The 25,567-nt window shown below is 38.0% G+C and overlaps 2 protein-coding genes and 1 non-coding gene across 5 annotated transcripts; 1 reads left to right on the top strand and 2 right to left on the bottom strand.

Moving 5' to 3' along the window:
• Positions 1–830: 830 nt before the first annotated feature.
• On the bottom strand, positions 831–20,588 carry LOC141904923 (uncharacterized). Of its 3 annotated transcripts, XM_074793546.1 has the most exons (7): positions 20,446–20,588; positions 16,146–16,289; positions 12,555–12,668; positions 5,956–6,069; positions 4,030–4,143; positions 2,059–2,175; positions 831–1,632 (listed from the first exon to the last, which is right to left on the bottom strand). In XM_074793546.1, exons 2-7 carry the CDS (start codon positions 16,243–16,245, stop codon positions 1,607–1,609), a joined length of 585 nt encoding a protein of 194 aa, XP_074649647.1. In that variant the 5' UTR covers positions 16,246–16,289; positions 20,446–20,588; the 3' UTR covers positions 831–1,606. The 3 variants fall into 3 exon arrangements, with proteins under 3 accessions (XP_074649647.1, XP_074649649.1, XP_074649648.1); XM_074793548.1 differs by lacking the exon at positions 4,030–4,143; XM_074793547.1 differs by lacking the exon at positions 5,956–6,069.
• Positions 20,589–21,263: 675 nt separating this feature from the next.
• On the bottom strand, positions 21,264–24,898 carry LOC141905189 (endoplasmic reticulum membrane protein complex subunit 7-like). The gene is made up of 4 exons (XM_074793983.1): positions 24,702–24,898; positions 23,061–23,319; positions 22,634–22,714; positions 21,264–22,475 (listed from the first exon to the last, which is right to left on the bottom strand). The coding sequence occupies exons 1-4, from the start codon at positions 24,896–24,898 to the stop codon at positions 22,338–22,340; spliced, it is 675 nt and encodes a 224-aa protein (XP_074650084.1). The 3' UTR covers positions 21,264–22,337.
• A 227-nt stretch (positions 24,899–25,125) lies between these two features.
• Positions 25,126–25,197, top strand: Trnae-cuc (transfer RNA glutamic acid (anticodon CUC)). The gene has a single exon. It is a non-coding gene; the product is annotated as a tRNA-Glu (tRNA).
• Positions 25,198–25,567: the final 370 nt, after the last annotated feature.

The raw sequence follows: 25,567 nt of genomic DNA, 5'->3' as shown, positions 1-25,567 counted from the left end.
AGTACTATTTTCTAAACCACTTTTGTCTCTACGGTAACCTGGCCTAGAAAAAAATTTGCAATTTCGTAATTGACGAAGATGTGTTGAAAATACTTCTTCGCAACTACTTTTACAGTTGGGCGATAGACATCCATGGTTGACTGGTAGCTGGACTGATGGAATAGGGGGATATCTTCCATGAATTCTCCGGTAGGAAATACGAGATGCATTTAATTCCTTTGTTTTTGAAGCAACGATGGGGAATTTACAATGAATGCACTAATATAATGCTGCAATAGATCAGGATATTCAGTAGGTGACAATCAAGAGACATTTTTTTCTAATAAACTAACTCAGAAGTGTAGGGCTATGAGACATTATCAGTATCATTAAAATCTAATAAAAAAGAGAAGAGACAGGCAATATAAAATCTAAAATCATTCACAAGTACGTAGCTATGATTTAGTTTTGAATGTACGAGTCTCATCTACATTAGAGCATAAACCTCTGTTAGAACTGGATTTTGCAAGCTTAGCATTTTCATTTTTAAGTAGTGCCAAATTTCTATTCAAAGTTGCTCAACTCAGCTTTTATCATGGGCATTAGTAAAACATAACCCATAATTGGAATACCCCAGTTTTGTCTGTCTTTGTGAGGAACTAGCTTTTACTAGTAGCTTAGTAGGGTTTCAATTCTCTAATGTAAATGAGGCTAGATCCCTGCACCACCGAGATGATTGCCATCGGTTTACGAATAATTATCTAGTCGGCTTATTAGCAGAAATTCTACAAATATCCTGATCAGCAACGACGAGTCTACAGAATAGTAAATCATGACGATTCCATTCACGCTTACTACTACACAAGTTATAAAATTGACAAAATAATGCGATGACCGATTCGAACGGTCCGAATGATTCAAGCACCAAAACACAGGGGGAAAGATCTCCATTTTTTTTTTCGTTTTCGTCGAGAATACGATTTCGTAACAAGGCACATTCAAATAAAATCGGCAAAACATATATCCATAATAGCACTGGTACTGCATACATTCATAACGGAATGATCAAATTGAGTAGTTAGTTATGAAAGAAATATTCATACAGACAAGAACCATAATTTCTCGTATACATTTTGTATCCAACTGATACTTACGTACGGGTACTTACGTAGTAAATTCAATTACAAAACAATATATCTTGATTATGGAAATTATACAAATTTGAATATTCTACGTACGATCTAAATAAAATATCGGATAGGTATCGTTTCCCTTATTCTGCATTTATTCATCGTTTTCGAAAAAGAGATCCGCGGTCATAAGGCACCTAAAGCGAGTAAGCAAATTCTAGTCGGCCGATTGGGGATGAATACCAGCAATAGCGAATTCAAACACAATGATCGCATTATCTGAACAGTGAATATCTTGTTATAAGCTGGCATTAATTACTTTATATCCTAGATTCCTCAAAGCAATATCCAAGAAAGTTACGCTTTCCAAACATTATGATTACGATAATAAAAACCCAACGCATCCATCAACTGCAGAATTTGGTCTCGTTAAATGCCCTTGACCTCTCTATTTCTCCTCTTCTGAAGAATGAAATTGACATAATAAGTTCAGCACCTTAGGATTTCTTCTCCTCGTCGATATCTGAAATGAAAAAATAGTTTCGGTCTTTAAAAACTATTTTCAACAAAAAGTATAACACATGTCATCGCTACAAATTTCTATGGGATAAGGCAGATTCTCTTGTCACCCAAGGTGGTTGAGGAGGAGTTTATTTGCGCTATTTTAGAATATGCGGCACACATATCCGACAAGAGATATCCGAAATTACGGCAAACAGTCTGATACAAAATATTAGATTACATCACAGAGTATCCTGATATCATCCCATTTTGTCTTTCAAAATGTACGTACGCTAGGGGGGGGATCAATTAACTAAAGTACAAAGGTCGTACAGAGGGGTCTAAAAAACGGTACAATTTGAATGCTCCCTTTTGCATATGCACTAAATGGATGGTCCCTAAAATCAACAAATTCTATGACGACATGTGAGGCCTCATTCAAACATACCAGCTTTTGTTGGTAGGACATTTTTCTCTTCTGTAGTAGTGTGTTTAAGGGCGTGAGGTTTTCCTATTTCAGCCAGGATCGGAGCTTGTGCCTGTTGCGCTTTTTCTGCATTGATTGCTAAAAAATACAATCGAAACGATAGAATAATTAATATAGTAGTAAACTTATAAGTGACATATGTACCCGTAATCAAAATTTCGCTTGTCACTTCTAAGTTCGAACAAACTTAAGATGCTGATACCGCAATGAAAGTCTTGAGTAAATTGATTACTGAAATTGAATACAATATTGTATACATGGATACAGGAGTACCCATTTTCATTCCTGGTGCAATGAATACCCCAATACAACTTTAATCTTTACATACTTTTGCCCCAGGTCATAGAATATCTGATAATAATTGTACACAAAACTATCCATTGACAGTCAATAAAAATCTAACATCATCTGGAATAAATGTGTCACCCTGCAAGCAAAGCTCATGTTAATACGCTTAACTTTTGCCAGTGAAATACATTGTAGAAAACCCGATTTAAAAGAAAGTCCAGCAATATCAAATGCCATGATTAATAAAGCTAGTCATAAATATCTATGAGGATCTATTTTGACAGGCAATGACCTTCACATAGACAATCATGTCCGATAGTAAATCGATAGCTAGTAGTCAGATAAGCAGGAATACAGCTTACTCATAAAACGTACAACAGTTAGAGAATGAATCACACAGAATGCTCATGCTCGTCCACCAAGCATGAAATTTATACTAAATTAAATGCCCCCCATATAGATGCCGAAACTATTGTGTACAATATTGTGACTTGATGAACAGCATAACTCTCAAGCTCATACTATTCACCAAATTCATGATACCAATTTCGATGAAAACTTGGCTCAAGCAAGATTTAAGGATATGCCCCTGTCAAATTAACCTTGCTTGCTGATATTCTATCAATGTGCTCTTTGCTTTTCAAAAGTTTTTCTAATAATAAGTTGTTTATGGAGATTCTATCAATTTTGAAATATTTTACATGCACTTTTTCTGTATCACAGTGCTGTTTACGGCATCTATATGGGCCACAAAAAGTTTATAACCAACAATACCGGTTTACCACTACACAACTTACCTTGACTAGGACGTTAAGAACGTTTGTATCAATACTAAAACTTACTTTCCTTACGTTCCACTAACTAGACTGACATCACGCATGAGAAAACTTCATGAGACATTTGATGTACTTAAAAGAGGATTCTTAACAATCGAGACAAGATCCTGTCCTCGTATTATCATAAACATCGGGCGAAAATCATCTATCGCGAAAAGAAACTATAGTGCACCCCTCCTTACTCGGCGGACCTACCCATGATGAATTCTACTTTCTCCAGTTCTTACAACTCAGGACATATTTATGGTCCCAATACTACCGAGTTAGGCAGAGTCTACTGTACATAAATTTTGACAACACTTAGATCAGGAACAGGATCTAGTCTCTTTTGTTAATGAGTAATAAACCTGAAAACACGAAGCTATCACGAAATTCGACGGACAAAGGCCATCCAGCAGAAATTCAAATCCTTTATCGCCGAGAACCTACCACAGCATCGAAACTTTCAGTAAACCCAGGTCAGCAGAAATTTGATATTACTAATAGGCAATCATAAATAATGCACAGCAATGCAATGGGGTCTAAACAATCCATTGGTTGGCGCTGCATGAATTATTCCTTAACTGGTCTAGTAGGACAGGTTCCGGCCGGGTCTTGATGCCGTACTTTTTGAATTTCGCATAAGCTTCGAGGTCAGTTAGACATCACTCTAAGTTGATGATAGTAACATTGTTAAGAGAAAGGTCAATCATATATAACCATAATGCGTTAAAGAGTTAGAGGTATGATGAAGATGACAATGAGAGAGGATGAGTAATATGTTAAAAGTGACACGATGAACTGAACTGATGAAATGGTATGTACGTACTATCGCCAGTCGGTAAGGGATTGCTCTCTTTCGGCGTGACATGTTTCATCGCGGTTTTGTCGAATTTTTCGACGCCTTGTAAACGTTCGACATGCTGTTTTTCTTTTTCGATGTCTAAACGAAAGCAACGAGACAAACACAGCATGCAAATTAACGATTGATTAGCGTTAGAAAATCAAAAACGAACTTTCGGTCCAAAAGAAATTCTTTCATTTTCGAAAGCAAAATTCGTGCGCTGTAAGCGTATTGGCAATTATATCACTATAATGGTGACTGGATTTTCGTCATCGCGCATTGCAATGCCCGCATCTGAAAATGAAGTAGCTGAAACAATAGACACCGTTTCGATTAATAATCACAGACGAATTTGAAACCTGTTGAGACAAGGTCGATTTTGAGGAGGGAGCAAGCTAAGGCAGCGCAGAGTCTACAGAATGAATGGCAACCAACTGTCGTCATCAATGCTGTTTTATCAGTTGCCATAGAAACAAAATTTTGGCCTCATGATCTGCATAATAGTAAGCTGATGGGCCAACCTCCAAAGGGAGTGCGTACAGCTTTTCGTGAGCACGTTGTTCAAAGAGCAACTTTCGAGACCAAGATAATGTCTTCAAGATGATGCAAACAGAGACCAAGATAATGTCTTCAAGATGATGCCAACATGTTCACATGTTTGCATCATACAATGAGGGGAAAATCATAATAAAATTATGCTTTTAGGATTTAAATGAGAAAACAATGATTGATATAGTAATTTACTAGGAAAAATTTCATCTACGAGCAATCATCTCAACATTTTGAGATGATTGCTCGTACGGCACATGCTGCATCAACTAAGCTACATTGGAATCATTGGAATAATCGGAATAATACATATTTCCTGAAATCTCTGTTTAATCAATAGCCGCGATCACATGGAGAAGATTAGGCCCGGGCCAAATTGGCACCGATCAGGCTCGGGCCAAATTTGGCCCGTGCCTAATTAGAGAGCGCGTTCACACGCAAACCATTCATTCGATACTCAAAAATGCTCAAACAAAGCGAAGTGAATCATTTCCGGTGCCAGTTGCAATTCAAACGCAATCATTTGTCTGGTGCTAAAATTAGACTCGGGCCTGGTGCGACATTTTTGGTCAGGCCAAACAGGCTCGGGCCCATTTGGCACCCGTGTGAACAGTTGTTCCGGGCCAAATTTGGCACGGGCCAAATATGGCCCGGGCCAAAAATGCTCATGTGATCGCGGCTTATGTTGATTTGCGGCAACGCAAAAAAGATACTAATGCCAATTTCTGATATGCAGGACTCTGTTGAGACATTCCCAGCATTTTAATAGATATAATAGATTTTACAATTGAATCAGAGTTGTATAAGAGATAAAGGCGGTATCAGAGATAAAGCCGCAGTATAGCATTACAACTGAAACTCCTGGAAGATCAAAGGCACCAGGTGTTCTATAATTAAGATGTTTTCATTGGCAGGAAATGTTTATTCACTTGCCGCCTGTGAAGCATGCACTTATAGGTTTCTAAATTTCTTCTAAACACCATGCATGATTTGGACCTGTTCAAAAGTAAAAAACCCCGAATACTGTGGTCCCTATATGCAAGGTCTCGATGACATCACTTGAAACATTCGGGCTACTTCTTGGTAGTATTTTCAAACAAAAGGGCATGATACATAGAGAAGGGTTGTTTGATTAGTTTCGATTAGTCGGGATAAAGAAAAGTGTCGAAAATAGTAGACTCCTCCTAAATCAGTAGTGATTTAATTGGGAAAACAAATTTACTATACTATACAAGATTTCCTTTTTCGGAAACTTTTCAATTTCCCTGATTCTTAATTCGACGACAATACTGAATAAGATGGGAGTCTACTATCGAAGGAACTTCAAGTAGGAGGAAGGGGGTCATCACGCTCGGTACATACTCTCCGGATTTGGGAGCGGATTTTTCTCTTCCGTTTGCACGTGGTTCATCTGGTTCACGTCATATTTTTCGATATTCGACGTGAATTCTTGGTGCTGTTTTTCCTCGTTGATACCTGGTCAAAGCAAGCAAACAAACAAACTTCATTCATAGTACGTATAAGCGATTCCGAATACGTTCCCATGGAAACTAGAAGTCAACGATTAGTCTACCGAGACACGTTACGTATATCGAGAAATTCGTCGACGATTGATGAAGATTTTTGGGAAGAACCGATGAAAAGGTTAGCACCGTCTAGCTGCTCGGGCTATTTTTGGAAACAAGGATATAATATTGTAAACGGTAACCACCCAACTCGTAGTACCAGGACCCATTTTTAAAATACTTATTGATCCAATCCAGGTTGAAAATTGGTGCGACATAGTGACGTAATTTCATCCGCGTATAGAAATACGATGAAATCCCCCTCGCTACATTTAGTCAGACAAGGTTAAGATAATCTTTGAAATCATTCAAAACTGCTAGCGACTGTTGGGAAAATAACAAAGTCGTTAAAAGGCACTTCCTGCATTCCAGCAATGGAATTTTCTTGATCGAGTTTTGCGGGGAAAGTTCGTAATATCCTCGTAGAATTATGAGATGGACAATAATTTCGCGGAAAGTTGATTTATACTGGTTTTTAATTCATTCAGTAAAAAGGATATTGAAGTTTAATTTTAACGCTAAATAGCACAGCTTTGCAGGTTGTTATCGGTGAACGCAGATAACCTATATGATGATATAGAAATGTAGGCAGAAAACATTGTTGTCGGGTAGATAATGATTTCGATAACAACTAAATAAGGGCAATTCAATTCACTTTGCAAGGATACTTTTCACTGGTATATAATTTTCTGGCCAAATACCAGGATGTAGATTCTACATTATTCCTTTTTGATGAATTTATGTATCAAGAGTATTTGTTCGACAAATTATATTAGCAACTCAATGTTAGTTGTTCAGTGCATTGGCAAATTCCTGTCGATATATATCAAAGGCATGCTGCGAATGAATATGATGAATAATACTACGTTCTCCAAACTGAAAACTAATGGGTAAACGCTATAAATCAACTAATTAACATTCCTGATACATAAACATTTATAGTTAGTAGGAACTCGTAACAATGCAAACACAACAGACATTAATAATACAATAACACATTATGTTCATTGGTGTCGGGGCATTCAGACCTTTGGCATCTACCTTCGTAGTAATTTTCACTGCATTAAATTTGGCATCTTAAATAGTAGTTATAATTCGAAATGTACTAGAAATTTTTCCATTTTGAGAGTATTTTGACCAAATCTCTAGGAGTAATCGAGCTTTTGAAAGAGTAGAAACTACTCTCAAATGGTAGTGGTAGCCAGGTCTGGGTATTGGAAATGAGACGGCAACAGGAAATCAAAACGCGAGATGGTTTCCCATAAACCTGGAAATATCATAGATGTGTATACCTTTGTATCGATCCAAAGATAAGTCAGGGAGATGCTATCTTCCTGGATAGAAGGCAATCCATACAGCCTTTCCGCTGAGATGTTACCCCTTGCACTTATAGCTACGAGTTTATTGATACAGCTAATAATACTGAGTATTTAAGAAATAAAAGGCTTATGTTTGAACTGAAAACAAGTTTATCATACTCGAAAACAGCTGTTCGTCGCGTTTATAATCATTCATTGTGTTATGTTTTTATTAATACTATTTTTGGAGGTTGACGCGCGCCACAATGAGACCCTAGTTTAAAACCATACATAAGGAGAGAGGTTTAAAATTGGCTCAATGTTTTTGAATGTAGAAAGTTTAACATATAGCAGATGCATATCCATATGCATGTAGTACCTAAGCACCTAGTCGATATTGAATTATTGGTTTTAAGAGATATATACGAGATGAGGGGTTAAAGATCCAATTTCCAGGGTCCGAAGGGATTTCTAAGCCAGCTGCGATAAATACAGAGCATAACAGCACTGTTACTCCGCGAATTCAACACACAGCCACTGACTGACTCATTGCAAATAAATGTGGGCACAATAAGCAATGAAAATCGTTGTCAATGACTAAAGCAGACAGGAAGGTTGAGTCTACGGTCACCAGACATGTCGTACTTCGTACAGATATATCTAAATCCTATCACAAACTAAAGACTCAGGAGCCAACCGTAGAACTGCGTTCAGTTCCGACTCCTAGATATGGTTCAGCATCGAGCTGCGATGCGACGAAACCAATTTCTTGATCGAAAAATATTGTCGACGTCATTCAAAATGAAAAGATGGCCCCAATACCGATGCACCCTCCCCCCAGGCGTCATAGTCCACTAAGATATTCGCCTTAGACAATATTCTCACTATATGCATCGCAATCATATCTCAACAGATTCAGAGACTTACATATCGCGTGGAGACAGATGGAACTAGTTCCAGGCTACTAAAAATGATATCGAGATGAATAAAGCGGTTATGTAGGGCGACAGTCTTTCATGAATTTTCATACAAATTTCCTCCTAAACGCCATTAACACAGACTAAACACACAGACACTTTCACCTAATTAGGATCCGGAAATAATTTTTTGACGTTCGTCGCCGCGACCAACCGATACAATATAGGTCATTTCTCTATGGTTGGTAATGCACAAACAAGCGCGTGAGTGTATGATTAACCGGTACGTGTACTGCTGGTACCACATTCACTTCAAAATTAATGAGACGATCCATTTTTCAGCCGAGATACAACCATATGGCGTCGTCACAAAATGGTACTCAGTTGGGTGGAACAAAGTTGGTTGTTGGGCATTAAGTATGAGGACAATCCGCCGGAATATTTTGAAAAAGAAACAAAAGCGGAGATGCCTGTTTTCTGGTGTCTGTAAGTTCGTTCCATAAGTTATCTATCGAACAAGACATTTCTGTATCTCATGCCTGGATACATATCATACATTTTATTAACAGATATACGAGTGGAACTCTGAATTCTGAGGGGGAGGATCGTTGCAGGTATTCCCCATGTGCGTCTGAGTTAAGTTACATTTCTTATACGTAGTAATTAGATATATCGCTGGGCATAGTTAGTTAGATACGAAGGTAACGCAATTTGTGTCATGTAGGTCATAGCGGCTTAAGTGTACGAACCCAGCAACAGGCCCGAACAAAGATTTACAACCTTTGTCAAGTTTATTTCGATGGAGATCTATTTTTTATAGGGGCACTGTCGCGGGGCCGAGGTATACAAAGATCATTCACTTAGAGCTTTCATACAAAGCATTTGCTTTATATCGGAAAATATGACGAAAGTCAACTGACAACAATTATGTACGTTTTATAGGTGCGTATTACGCGCGAGAATAGTTAATCTTCTGGTTTATTTATGTATCGTAAATTCATTTTCTGAAAATGAAACATTCTATAGCGAGATGACATATAACACGATGCACTGGTTGTTAATGCTGAAAACAGAATTAAGAAATGATTAGTAGTCCAACTATAATAACTACAGATGTGCCGTGGAATAACGAAGTGGCATGAAGATCTGCATAACAGGTTTCAGTGGCCGACCCTTTAATTTTTGTATAAAATATCTGCTGCCCCTATCAGAATGGATGTCGATATTCTGTCAATAATGATTTAATGGATTTGAAGAGCTAATATGAAAATTAGAGGGTTACACCAAAATTCTGATTGATTTTCTGTATTTTTCGGAGGGTGGGGGACTTGAAGCTTGGGATCGAAAGCCTAGCTACGGTGTCATACACCAAACAATAAATGCAGCCCCTTCAAAATTCCAGCATGGAGAACACAGTCTGTAGTTTAAAACGATTGCTGTTAGAATTCACACTGAAAACTGGGGATGCGATTTGTTGACGTCCAATATTCTAAGATTCACCTCATCAGTCAAGCCATATAAAATCGAGAGAAAATAAGCGACTATTTCAAACGTAAGAACGACAAGAATAAGGCATTTCTCGGAAGCGCGATATTTCGCTCTCTCCGTTTTTATACGACTTCGACGAAGTAACGAGAATATGCTTATTTAGTGAGTGAGTCTCAGAAATACTCTCAATTTCAACGGGGAACCTTCAACACTCCTGCGGCAAGCAAGTATCCACCAGGTGCGCTAGTAGTTACTCGGTCATTCGTATTGAATTTCCTCTACATAACAATAGATCAATTATTCATGAAAACGATCTCCGAGTGGAAAAATGAATTTTAAGTATATTTGGCCCGTATTGTGATAATGTATGGATTCGAAGGCCAGTTCCACAGTCAAGAGTGGGCTCAAGTCTTAAGATTGGTCTTAAGTTATTAGATTGGCTATATAACTAATATCGTCTCAGACTTAAGTCAAACCCATGACTATGGAACTGACCCCAGGAGCATAGAAATACAGTTTGAAGTTCAATGAACTAATTTCGACGACAAAAGACCAAGTGTTCGTCACGCCATCTGGTGGGATAACTGGTGTTGCAGCTCCCCATTGTCGGGCTTTGGAGGAGGCACGAATTTCATGGCCCAAAAAACAACACACAAGATGCAGGACATACTCTCTTTATTGGGGAGAATCAATCGCTCTTGCGTATCGGTCGGATTCATCTTCGAACGATCGAAGTTCACGATGTTCTGCTGAAAGACGAGGTGCTCTTTTTCGAATTTTATGTCTGAAAGAAATTGTCGTCGATTATCAAAAAAAAAAACAACAACAAAACAACTGCAGCTTCGAAACCTAATAACATCCCTTGTTTAACTCAACCACATTGAAATACGATAGACTAAAGCCAAACTTAGGTTGCATAAGATCCAAACAGTTCATCAGAACGTAGAGAATCAGCAACCAGTCAGGGAATTTTGTGCCATAAGTGTCCCTTAAGATTAAAACGGATCGCAGATCTGGGGCCAGTTGCACAGTCATGACTTAAGTTGAAAAGTGGTCTAAAGCCAAGCGCACATCGACAAAGCGACTGGAGACAACTAGTTGCTAGTGAGCGAGTACCCCGCGCACATCGAAAATTTAGTAAAAACCAGCAACTGTGTGGCTCATGCCGGTCGCTAGGTCCATAGCGCACACATCGACAGCAACTGAGATGTGGTTTAGCAAATATTCTTGAGGGCATCACAAGTCACGTGACAAATAGCTTTGTTTTAGTCAGTTACAACCATGTGTTGTTGATTATGGAGCGCTCACATCGATGGATATGAGAGCAACTGAGTACAACTAGTTGCTCAAAAGTAGAACATGAGCAACTGGGTGGAACTGGAGATAGATGGACGCTAACCAGTCGTAAGCTCGCTCACATCGACAAATTCGAGCAACTGATTGTATCCAGCCAGTTGCTCTCATGCGCCGAAAACTGCCTGGCAACTAGTTGTCTCCAATCGCAGTGTCGATGTGCGCTAGGCTTTAGATTTTAAGACTGATCTTAAGTTGTTAGATTAGCTATAGAACTAAGTTGGTCCTAGACCAGTCTTTAGTCTAAGCCATGACTATGCAACTGGCCCCAGTCATTTAAGCGCAATCATAAGGATTGGACATGATCTATTTCTTACGACGATCAGATCTTATGTGACCTGAGTGAACCTGCAATCGTAAGGTCATAGCCAATTAACAGTAAAGTACACATCAAATGACTTAATCTTTGGCTTCAAAATGATCGTGGATCTCAGATGACCTGATTGTTGCTAAGATCCGAGTCTTGGCCGAATCGGCAACTCGACCTCGCGATGTGACACGAGTGTTCTTATGATGTTAAAACCGGATCGGAACTTAGTGCGACCTGATTAATTAGGCTTTAGAGAAAATTTCTACTTAAAACATAAGTTGAAAAATAATTTCGATCGAGCTAAACAAGGTTTGAGAGAAAGCAATGGGTCAGTTCGGTATTCGATGGCCTTTTGCGACGTGGCATTAAATCACCAGCGCAGCATATGACGAACTTCAGTAAATCAGGAGTTAGTCGACTATAGTCAGACTAATTGAAACCGTCAGTTGAAAGTATATCCGGAATCAGTTGACCACGGGATTGAGAACGATTACTGTAGGCCTGACTTATTTGCAAGATGGCCGACACTGTGAAATGCGACTGAACTAAGTGCGTTCGGTTATTAGTTCCAACCACTAGTCGACTAACTATGAAACCGGAAGTTTGCCCAGGTCGACAGAATTTCTGAAAGGATCGAAAACCAACACGTATACGATATGAGGGCCGACCTATAAAAGATATGATTATTCACAAAATGGACAAATGAAACATGTATCATTTTTACACACATGTACATGTATGCGCATTCAGGTTAAAAAAATAAAGGCTCATTTGTTTGTTGTACAAACATAACACGGGCTCAGTTTATGAGGGTATAGTTAATGATAATAGTTCATACTTCCTGATGGTGAATCATTCGCCGGGCTCAGATTTTAGATACGACGACGACGGCAGGTAGGACATGACGTTCGACAACTAACCTAATGCAGCTTAGTTGGAAATGCCCAAAAAAAGTCGCATTCGCAAAAATGTACTAGATGAAATGAATGAATGAATGAATGGAAATGAACGATAGAAATGGAATACTTACTTTCGACTCCGGGAAGCGGGTTTTTTTCGGTTGTTTCGACGTGTTTCAGATTCTGTTTGGGATTCTCCGAGGTCAGCTCGTCCTTGCACTTCTGATGCTTATTGATATCGATACCTGTATCAATAACGATTACTCGAATATAAATAGATATATGCAGCAAACCGTCTAAAAAAAACCATCTTTCCTTGCGCATATACAACACTGGCTTCCCCTAGTGACTGTAGCGGGAAAACACACAACAACATGCATACCCTAATATCGCATCAAACCTGTTACAAATTCCTCAGCCATCTCTACTCGCGATATAAGGAGCAAATAATGAAATGGGAAATTATCTCGGATATTCACATATATATATAATACATGATTTTAGGCTCCTATATTTCTTGGCAGGAAGCTTCATATCATGCGCCGATAATAGTCAAAGCCCCAATCATGTGGATTTTACATTATACAATAGAGCAACACACATATATATATATATATATATAAAGGCGTGAGCAACACAAATCCATCGAAAGCAGCTTTTCTATAAATTCAATTACCCAGATATAGAACGTCGCTGTTTGAAATTCGATTTTACCAATAAAAAGCAAAAATTGTCCGATATTGTACTGTGTACCTGACCCCCTAACCGTACACCGATTACAAACCATAGAATATGGAGTGCACCTGCATCATCATTTGCACAAATGAGTCGATGAATACAAAATCTGCATGACAAATAGCATTTCGAAAATCTAACTGAACTTTTCACTGAAATTCAAAGTCTCTTAATCTTAGTTGTTCTCTATCATAATCGCATAAATTGAATTATTTTCTTCCTAATATCAAACGGTTTTGATAACATAACAGGCATATACACGATAAGATACTACGGTTAAACCATCAATTCATTTTTCTCAAATCAGGCTAATCATAATTTCATCAAAAGCTTTTTGAATCTTCGATTAAAGCAAAGTTTTCAGGATCTTGTTGGGGTATAATGACAGTAAGGCGTTAATAACGAGATCCTAAGAAACTAAAACTTTCCTTTGAAACAGCCTATGTTAATTTCTCTTCTATCAATCATATAGAAAAGCAACGTTTAGACTAGGCCCTATGTGAGAAACGAAGAAAAAAATATTCCGTGGGATTCCTTCAAATAATAAGTATTTCCATAAACAGCAACATCCATAATATCAATACTGAATCATATCTCTCAAACCTAGAAATTCAAGCTGTCAGTTTAACAAATACAGCCACAGATATATTTACCTAATGCACTAAGTTAAATATTGACAATCACGACGAAAAAATTAGCCGTTGAATAACAACAGCATTGAATTAGGATCACCGACTCATAGCATAGATCGTATATAGTTGGCTACCCGATATCTTGATGTCAGTTCATTTCTCCACGGCATATGGTTATATAAGTAGGGTGGAGCCTCAATATAATTGCAGTCGTAATGCCGGTATAAGTGAAGTTCAAAAAAGAAATTCAATATACAAGCTACAGGCACGTATACTGTATTCATTCATAGACCTTTTTTCTCCAGCTATTGTTCTAAAATCGTTTCCGAAACCTACATGGTATAAGAGGCAGTGTTTGCCTGTCCTTTTGGATGACAACTTAAGTTTTTATGTACATGTACGTAATAGCTTGCTGGCGAGATGCACCTGAAATTGGCTAAAAATACTGGATCTCGGGATTTGAACCTGATGGCATCACTAGACTCAGCCACGGCATAATACCCTGCTACACTAGACCAGATGAGCAGGTTTGCTGCAAATAAATTTGTGGCAAATCAGATTGTCTGTTGCATAATGAGTAGGGGCAAATCACATGGATAAACTATAAATAGAAAAACCGGGGCTAAAATAGAAGAAGGATTTCTGATCGGCTAAAATGACGCCTTAGATCGGCTAATCTAAGCTGCGCACACGGTCTATAGTGTAGCAGGGTTTTGTACCTTGGCAATCTCGACACAGTCAGTTTCGAATGTCTGCCAGGAGAGGATGCCACTGAACTAAGACCTCAGTAGCCATTAAAACAGCAATTAGGTCAAACAACAATGCTGCTGGTGCAAAATCTGATAATCAGTCAGCCACATTTGTTCAGCACTATATAAATAAACATCATTCATCAAATATTTAACCAAGGGCAATGTGGAACTGAACACAATTTTGTGTGAAGGATGAAGTTTTCAACATATAAACGATAACTGAAGTGGAACCAGTGCAGTAACTGGAAACATTCACAAGTAGCTACCCTTTGCAATACCGATGACGTCTCTATAGACTGAATTAGAAAACAAATAACAGTTTGAAAAGAGGTCGGAAAAATATCAAAATGTAGCCTACAAAAATGAGAATGTAGCCGTTGGCATATGTAGTTTTACAGGGTACTTATGAATATTGCCAACTTCAGTTGATTCAGAAAACTTGAACTCAAAACAACTTGTTTTTGTTATGCTGTCATTATCGGACTTGCCCATTACTCACTGCCATGTCGATTTATTGCATAAATCTAAATTACCCCATCAGTAAGTTCCTAAGAATTTTACCCCATCAGTTCTGTTATTTCCTATTAAATTTGTAACCTTCACTTATTAAGAAATTTCCATTGCATCCAGTTTATGAGAATCTTACTTATCTATGCATCACTGAGTTACCAAACTGAACTAATCATACGTTTGAGTCCGGACATACAAACTATAAAACTGGAGGACAGTTATGTTCATGGTTTTAGAAGAGAATCATGTACATCAAATGAAGACACATAATAAGTCTAGCAAATGATAATTCCCTCGGAGAGATGGACAGAGAGTGCGATATCTTTGAGTGGAGGATTTAAGGCTCAAATTAACGGCATACGATTACTCAACCGGTCGATATACACATGAAAAGGGAGTTCTATGTTTTAATCTACAGGGTAATAATGCAGTACACCGACGTATCTCGTAAAATAGTACTTCTATAAATCTGCTCATTAATTGTTAGAAATAATCCCTTGGTTTCAGGCTTGAATATTGAGCGCCTTCAAAACATCGAAGAAACAGGTGAACTTTTTGCAGGATTTCTTTAAACCGATACACATCGTGAAAATGCAGCTCTATGTTTCAATGTACAGGGTAACAATGCAGAACTGACATATCTAGTAAGATAGTACTTTTCATTAATCGTTAGAAATTGGCCCTCGCTTTCAGGCTTAAACATTGAGCACCTTCAAAACTACAAAGAAACATGTGGACTTGAATGAAAATAAATTATTTCAAACCTAAATTATCAATATCATACAATGTATGATATCGTGATTGCACATTAGTTTTAACGTAGCCTTACAACGAATTCTTTAAAAATAATCAGTCACTGATAAATCTTCATAATAAAGACTCGCGTCTAACAAGTTCGAGGATGGAACCTATGATATCATAACCTAAACAGAAGACTATAAGCTTATTTCGAACCTTAGATTTAACTAACTTAGACTTAATTTCAGATGGCATCTCTCGGTCCGGAATCAGACCAAATCGGTTATCAAATCGAATCATTTTCTCAAAAAAATTCCGACAGGAAAATTACCATCATCGGCTAAAATAAACTTACAAGTACAATCTGGAAGCGAGTTCTTCTCTGCTGTTTCCGTCTTTTTCAGGTTGGTTTTGTCGAATTTGGTCACTTCGCTGATATCTGGCTTGGTCGACATGATGATGGCGTTTAACGTGCAGTTATATCACAAATGAAAAAATCCTGAAAAAAAAAACAACAAATAAAAACGGCTCGATCAAAATATATCGAACATATCGGATGAAGATAATTTATGAAAAAGTAAACCACGTAGACGAATAAGATGATATTTTACGTTCACGTGACACGGCGAAAAACCAATCTCTAAATTGAAAAAAATTTCTTTGTTCGGGTAAAGCATTATACACATTCCCTGCGAGATATTTATAATGAAACCAAGGCTGTCGGTTCCAGTCCTTGAAATGTTTAAGATAATAAAAAAAACAGACCAAGCTTATTTTAGTCCTATTTGTTCATAACTGATCAAACTTACAGACAGACCGAGGTCTTTTGAGATTTACACGCTTTATGGCGCTAGCAAATTTGGACTGTGAATATTTTTCTCCCAAACTAATACAACACTTCTCGCTTACACTTAAACCGACTCGTCACTTGTGATAAACAAAACCAAGATCAGGGTTTGCAATAACCAGTCAGTCACTCGGGGAAAAAAAAACACCCGCCCACATCCGGCTCAGAGTCTGACCACAGCTCAATGTGACCACAATCCAGACACCGGCTGGTACTGAGAAAACCTGATCCAGGAATGAACTTGACTCAAGCCAGGATCAGGTCATCGGATGCAACAGAACTGAAGGGGCCTCAGATGTCACCCTACACCCTGACTGAACCACAAACGTGGAGAACGCTCGCAGGTCACCAACGACTGAAGATAACAGCAACGTATTGGTGATCAGTTGCTCTGCGTGAATACATGAATTCGGTGTAATCTACGCTATAAACAACATTCCCACCTTTTAAACTCTGGATATTTGTTTTATCAATATGGCTTGTCTGCTCACTAGTCAGTATAAGTGTCACCCCAGGCTAAGGCGGGAAATCGCATACATTTCGTGAATGCAGTCAATGATGTCGTCTTGACAAAAGTTTTCGATAAAATTACGCTCAAACATGTTTCCGAAATTTCGAAAAAGTCCCCGAAAATGTATTGTTCATTTTGACTTTTGGATCAAAATAACAAAACCTATTGACATCTACCGAAAAATGGGTATTGTTTAATATCATGTCAATGTATTCCCCTATAGAGGAAATCAATGTCCATCACATCACTGTATTATCCTTCTGATCATCTTTTTAACAAGAAAATTTCAATAGAGCTTGCTAAGCAAATTACAAATACATGACAATATATAACGTATTTCCGATAGAAAAAATATCTTGTCATATTCTATCCTGCCATCAAGCGAATCGATAATAATCTACTTAGCTATTTAATGGGCTTTTATTGACGCAATGCCGAGGTGAAATTATTCATGGCAATTTGGTCAAAATTAATGCCTGATCCACAATAATCAACGACAACATAACCTAATTACACTGCACACCAGCTATACCACTAAAATGCCAGACTCTCTCTATCAAAAATAGAAATAAAAAAGGTAATTGAAACAACTGAAATGTTGTTGTATGAGGCTAACCCCTCGTCGAATCATTGATTGGATTTTTTAATCTCGATGATTTACGAATCATTCACCTGATGAAGCTACAATGCAAATAGCAGCGAAAGCTTTACTTCAAATAAACAAGTTTAGAGTTTACATTGTTCACGGCCGCGCTCTCATTTAACGACTTTCATTTACTTTTTTTGCTCTGTCAGATTCCTGGACTTAGGAATCCTGAAATCAACAATCTCCAGGCATTCTTATAAGCGGTAGTTTTTAAGCCCAGTAATAGTGAACTTGTATCTCTTGGATCTGCAGGTAATACTTAGAGCCCACTCGATGATATTCAACGCCTTTGATTGAATTATTGCCATAACAAAATTGTTGCTACGAATATGAAGTGAGACTATATAGGCTAAAGCATCCCTCTCGTTAGACTTACTCTACACCAGGGGCTAGTTGCTCAAAAGTTGATTAAAGATAACCAGTGGATGTATACCATAGCCAGTGGATGTATACCATAGCAACAATGAACTTTTAATTGTCACTATGTCAACTATCCACTGCTTAACTCTTACTGACATTTGAGCAACTGGACGAGTTTAACACAAACGTCACTACAAATCCAATGATTTCCTGAAAATCAAACTGTATACGTACGCTACCCTTTGCACCTCTACCCTTTGCACCTCGCTGTCTGCTAAAGCATCGAGCAGCTAGACAACCAGACAGCTTTGTTACGCGCTAAATCAGGATCTATCTTTGTTTATGAGATGTCAATCAGCGAACGGATTGAATCAGAAACGAAGCAGATGTGAGAGGCGTGACTAAACCCTCGCTTCTTTTGTCATATAGCACTCGAACAACATCCAAAAAAGTCTCAAAGGGGAAATATACAGTATGAAGAAATGCTAAAAAATCGCTGTCACTAAATATTATTTCTGCAACAGTGCTAAATCTTCCTTTTTCTCTCAATTTGTTGCTATCTCCAGTTTTCCTACTTCACAGTCAGCGGGTCATGCAACAAAAATCAGAGGGCTAATTAAACTCATATGAATACATTTGGGCCAAAAACTTGATAACATGTTTCTCATTTCTGCTGGACCAGGCCAGCCGCCTTTATCCTGTACATTATCTATTTTCACTTCAATCATGATCAAGCTAACCATAAAAGACCCTGGCTGAAATGAACTGATTACAAATTTTATCACTGTTTACAAAAGTGACCCAGCGCATCAGGAGATTTATCATTATGTTTTAGCCTTCGTAGAAAGTATATAAGTCTGGACAACTAATAAATTTAGGTCTTTACCACTGTGACAGTTGATAAACTGAATATAACAGAATGTGTGATAAATTCAGACATGCATTAAGGTCTATCGAGGCCTACTGGTGATAACATGAGAAATGATAATAACCACATCCAAGCCTTGTATCTATTCTAAACAATTTTTCTCATGAAGTAGTAGTCACTTCCGTGATGAGGAGGCATATCTGAAGGATGTTTTGGAAGTTGCACCGCTTCCTACTCGTCATAATAGAATTCTTGCACCATTACTCATACAACCCAGACTGCCTGTATGACTAATAGATGATAGCCTACTCTGGAATGATATTGACGACCAATAACGAACAAAAATTCTTAATGATTTTCTGGACCGTGTAAACAAAATTCATTTCAATCTTAGTTTCAATGAACTAATTTAACGTTTAACTATTCAGCTTATTGCGAGTCTGACAACTTTAGAACCAGGTCCAGGAGCTGCCAATTTACATAGACACACTCTCAATTATTGCAAATCATCTTAATTTGACATGAAAAGTCAAGTACCAACAACCAAGGCATAGAATCATCAACACAGCCAAAATCCTCTATATTTGTCATTAGTCCCAGCAGAATAAATATAGGCCTAATGCAAATCCTTATCAATCGCTTATTCAATTTTGCTAGCTACAGAATGATGCACACAGGGTCAAATACTAATTGCTGCCATTGACAACTTGAACAGTAATGAGTAGGCCTGTGCCAGTGAGAACAATCATATATGTCATCAATGGCTTGGATCTTTGACCTACAACTGGGGTGTAAGGGCCCTGTTTGAACACAAACTGCATGGTAATAAAATCACTAATTTTCAATATAGGGCCCCGATACAACTGATTAAATGTTTTTTTAACACTTCCATCCTAACCAAGGCTCCGGATATAAAAAGTCTAGATCTAGACCCAAATGCAAAAGTTGCAAAATAAGCATTAGCCTACTGTAGGCCTGCGTACTCTTGTTGACTTTATTATATTCCCAAGCACCTCTTTTCTTGTTGAATTTTGTCGGCAATTTTTTGGCAAACTTGTCACATTCAAAAAAAAGATGAGCATCGTTGTAATTTTGAAAGGTATGCCCTTTTTTAAATCGGCCTACTACCTATACTCTCAACTTTTAAAACCTAGTCCCTCGGTCCAGTCAAACAAAAGTTAGTAAATAGTTCACTTCTTTGCTCTACATTGTCAATGATTGTGGAAACTTGAACTTTTTAATTTTAGGACAGCAGAATCAAAATTAGAAAACATTCTCACGGTGCACCACAGACCCTTACCGATGACAACCGACAACTACTGTACTATATAAGCGAGTATCTACTGACAGACAAATTAACAACAAACTTTTAGAAAATCGGTTGAAAATAATGAAAAGCTTCGATAAAAGCGAATATTCTTACCTTCTTTCAAGCCTAGAAGCCTCTAGCGTCTGAGTATGAACCCGGAAACAAAGTTAACGGGGGCGTGGTTGAACGCGTAGACCAATCAAATTTAACGTGATATCTAACGTCAAAACGTGTAACCGAAATAAATAAAAGATAACTATAAAATATTTATGTACAATCATCAGACTTCATAAATATTATTTCAAAAGATACGAATTACAATTAATCTAGATGATTTGTATTTTTAATAGATAGATAATTTGTGTAAATTGAAAGTAAATCTATGCGACGTTTCGTTGATGTGGTTTAGTAAATAGAATTTTGTGGCAAGCCAAACGCGATATAGACTGGTTCCGAATCGTTTCATCCTTGCTTGCCACAGTTTGTTGAGCCAATATTTAATCCTTGCTTGCCACATCTTAACCCGTCAAGGGATTCGAACCCACTACGCTAAAGCTGTTCCCCGAACCCCTTGACCTCACGAGTCGTTGGAGTCGTTACTAGCCGACCAGAATCCGGTCGTACCAATCACAGCGCTCGTAACAAACCGTCAGTAGACTTCTGTTGGTTTTCCCGTTAAATTGACCAAGCAGCGAACGTTTTACTGAACAAGGAAGTATTTCGTAAATCGATATATGACGTCACGCGCAACAGCGCCGGTAATGAAATCGCGCGTCGTGAGGCCAGGGGGCTGGTGGTAGCGAGTTCGGGAGTGATACCGGACCCCTGGCAAGCGAGGATGTGCTTGCCACAGAGTTACGTTGAACTGTCGATGCCATTGAACCCAAAACCAGATAAATTACAAAGAAATTCATGGAAATGTTTTGGTGCAAAATTGTTTATTCTTTTTTCCTCGAATACAAATGCATGATATACTTTTTTGAATTACACTTTGAAAAAAGAAAACTAGTGTCCAGCGACAACATGCCCACTCGGTGAAAGCTGGACAATCTGACAATTTTATTATGCAATGTCCCAAGTGACTAATCGTTGACCTTGCAACAATTGACAGTGTTTACAAAATATGCATCTAGGTACAAATATATAGTGGAAGTACCCTATACTAATACCACTTTTCAATGCACCACCTGGTGACAACCCCTATGACCAACTCACCACAATGATAAGCTACAATTTTTAAATTGATTGTGGTTATGCATAGGATAGCCTACCAATATAAATAGAGAAAGTGAACATTACTCCCACTGGTGCAACTTATAATTCCAACTTGAGATGTACTATCCTTTGACAATGCCAACAATTCTCAAATATCAAGACTGTAAATTTAAACCTGTTGATATTTTATCCCAAAAACTTTTTTCCATCTACAATTGACTGGACCGATGAGACTAAGACAGCCACTGATTTCATACAAATTGAATGATCAAAATACCAATCAGACATGTTAAAGATGCTTTTTCAAAGTGTATCAATCACAAATTTCGATGAAATATGTCACCGAATGTGGATTCATCAACGGATGGATGAATGGACGAAAAGTGAATGCAATAGCCCTGTAGCTACGCCCCAAGTGGGATAACAATATAGGAAACACGGTTAGTTAGTAACCAATGTGATGATAAGTCGATCCCAAATTACATCAGCATCGTCATTGGTCACTTACTTGCCCTTGCTAAATCAAATATACTACCGTGGTAGTGTGTTTATCTCTAGGCTGTATGGAATATTAATTATCTAATATGATTTTACCTAGCTCATTATACGTACAACAAACAATAGACAGTTACAATTTTTGTGGGCCAAATCAGCCAGTGGAAAAGTCATTGTAAGCATTGCCTTACAAAAAAGGATTAATAATGATGGAACTTGAAATAAACAGTCAACATATAAATTATAGCTCTTCAGTTCACTCTCTCTCTCTCTCAAAAAAGCAAAAAACCTCAGCATCATCTGATACTTTTGTTTACTTTGCTAGTTTTACTCTTCGCAGGTTTCTTGCCACCGCCAAAAAGTGACGTGACCATTTCTGACATGTCTGGCAACTGCTGCTTTGTATTGAGAATATTCATTTGGTTTGCCATCTCCTGAAAAGAAAAAATAAAAAGAATTAGACTATGTGCCCTTCATGTATCTGATGAATACCATGGTAACAATGCAGTTTTAAACACCACAATGTCGGTTATCTACTGGTTTAAAATGTTTAACCAACTTCTGAACCACTGGCCCCAGTTAAAGTACTCACTCGCTGCGTTTCCGGATCATTGGTATTGACTAGTTTTGGTACAACCATAATCAACAGTAGAGGTAAAACCATCATTAACACCTGAAAAGAAGAGCAGAAGAGCTGAACGTTTGTAAGCACCACTCGGCACACCTCCACCAAGAAATTCCTGCCACAGCAGGGATGCGTGAAAGAACCCCCAATTCATTCATTAAGATGCATGATTGATCCAGCCAAGCTAAAACACAAACCAGGCTTCAAAAACTGTCTTTTTGCCTATGAAATTGAAGGGGTTTTGGGCATTTTGCTCAAATAAGGAGTGAGTTTCAAGCGCCCCTAAAAGTGTTTTCTGTTTTGAAGGGTTTTTGTTTAAGGAATCAAGGAGTCGTACAGACCATCATATTAGTACCCAAAAATGGAAATACAGTAGCTGGTGAAAACAGCTTACCATTGGGTTGAAAAGTAAATCTGTGATCCTCCATTGTTCTCGAATTTGAAAATAATTCGCTTTCCCTCTCGGTTTAAATCGTAACGGATAAGCCATTGTTTGTACGGATGATGTTTGAATGTTGTTCACTTTACGAGAACGAATCTTTCCCTTCGAAGTTATGTCGACTCGGCTGGCTTCGAATAAGTACGTCGGATTGGCCACTTCAACAAGATATGAACCAGACGGCAAATTGTTCACTACGAAATGACCATCACTCCTGAAATTGAGGGAAATAATATAATATGAAGAAAATATAGCAGCAAAGCAGCGATAAAAGGTTTTCTGCAGCCATGCACATTTTAATGTATCCCGTATACTGGTAAATATTACTATTCTAGAAATAAAGAGATCAAGAAAACATGTTGGTTCATTTAATGTTGTAAAATTTTCAATTCTTAATTTCAGACACCGACTTTTGGGGAGATGATTTATAACAATCCAGCAGGTGCAATCTCGATGGATTATTCTATAGGCCTAGTGAATATCATTATTGCAGAGTTTTTGTCTGGAATTGTATCGGATTGATAATAATATAGGTTCACGAGTATAATTGAAAAGGCAGATGAACACCGTTGTTAATTCCTGATTAAAAGTTACTTTAAGCAGCCGACTACTAGCATTAAAAACGGTCCTCAAGGTCTTTCCTATGGAAAAGTAAGAAATCGAACGAGAAGAACATCAGCATTCAATGCGACATCGATCAACCACACAACTAGTCAGTAACCTGTCTGTGGTTTAGTTTCACGATCGGATATTTTCACAAACCACAGTCAGGAATGGGAAGGTCATTTTTGTATGAAATCTTCGTCAGCCAATTTGACTGACGAGTAATTTGCCTGGCATTTCATTGTCTCTTAAGATATCCGTCTAATTTTTGTTGTAATCGACGCACAACAGATTCGTAGTTTGTCTGATACCTATAACACCTCACCTGACGATCTTAATCCATGTGCAAATCGGCCGTAAAGTGAGAGTAAATTTCCGTAGAGTCAACAGCTGCCATTTTGAAAATTACTGGAGGTGCTGGCACCTGTGGACTGAGGCCAGGACAACAGCACAAACTAACAAAGCGAAACGACGAAATTGAAAAATATTAAGAAATCAACACTTATTCACATTTTTCTTTTACCAGAATTTATTATTTAAATATTAATTAAGGAAAACACGAAGATTTGAAATATAGGTTGGAAAACCATCAAAAATAAAAATTGTCGTTTCGTCTTGGAAGTTTTATATAAATCCTTGTAGGTCCCCTTGTCTTATCATGCCACATGTGCAATACAGAGAAATGGCGGCCAATGGCGAAATTTGTGGAGAAATTAATTAATTTCTCAAAATAATGTTGATTAATCACTCGAAACATGCATAAAATTGGATTATTTCGAAAGGTACCTGTGTAAGTTTGTGAAATAAGCCATTAATTGTGGACTGAAGTGGATAGAAAGTATATTTTTGAAGTGTTACTTTTTTCAACCGTGTTTTGGCCCTTGTCATCCCTAACGTTGGTATAAGCCCATCCGATTATAAAAGCTTACCACCAACGATTAGGTAACTAACTACCACACAACCATACGATTTGACGACACGTCAAGAACGCACCTTAAAAACCCGATGTATTCGCCACCATTTACGAGGATCCGGGTGAACGAGATCCAATTCTGATCGCTGGCATGATTTAAGCTGACTTTACCCTCAATTTTAAACTTCTGAGCACCGGTTACTTCTTCGCCAAATGATGGTATATACGGGGCAGAAACGAAGCAGAAAAAAACGAAAAATATGGCCTTCGACTCCATTTTGTTTGATCCACGCGACCTTGGAATTTCGCGAACCGAACTAGTGACGATTCATCAAAGTTATAACCTAAATGAGTAGCTTTAAAGTTAAGATAGCAAGCAAACAACACTGTTCGAGTAACTTGCTATCGCACGGGAGTGATGATCTTTTTGAATATAGACATCAATTTCTCAGAAAACATGATTTGATATTTATAAAGTAATTTGATCCAATGGCGAGCGCAATATCCCGCATGGTCTAGTGGTTAGGATACCTGGCTCTCACCCAGGAGGCCCGGGTTCGATTCCCGGTGCGGGAAGATCTTTTGCTAGATTTTCACGTTCGACAAAAATTGACACAGCTTTTCTGAGGGTTGGTCAGTGTCCCCCGGTCTCCCTTTGCTGCGAAAAACACTCCCGGGAGAGATGATGCACTTTTAAGTTCAAGTGGGTGTGGACCACAATCCTCCCGAGTGTCCAAACTTGATTTCCCATTTTTGTCAAGAGAATGGGAATCTCTTCATAATTTGAAACTTTATCAACGACCCCGTCGCCCATGTCGTTTTCGGACTAGTCTACCATATTGTTCGTATTTCAGTTAATCTGCAAATTTGTGAATAATTTTTGTGTCAAGTGATGCAAAATGTTGAGTCAAAATGCATGCTTAGCTTAGTGATTTGAAATCATCAT

Source organism: Tubulanus polymorphus, chromosome 5 (genome assembly GCF_964204645.1).
Source record: "Tubulanus polymorphus chromosome 5, tnTubPoly1.2, whole genome shotgun sequence".
Lineage (NCBI taxonomy): Eukaryota > Metazoa > Nemertea > Palaeonemertea > Tubulaniformes > Tubulanidae > Tubulanus > Tubulanus polymorphus.
Note: the sequence above shows the minus strand (reverse complement) of the source record. Positions and strands in the feature narration are given on the sequence as shown.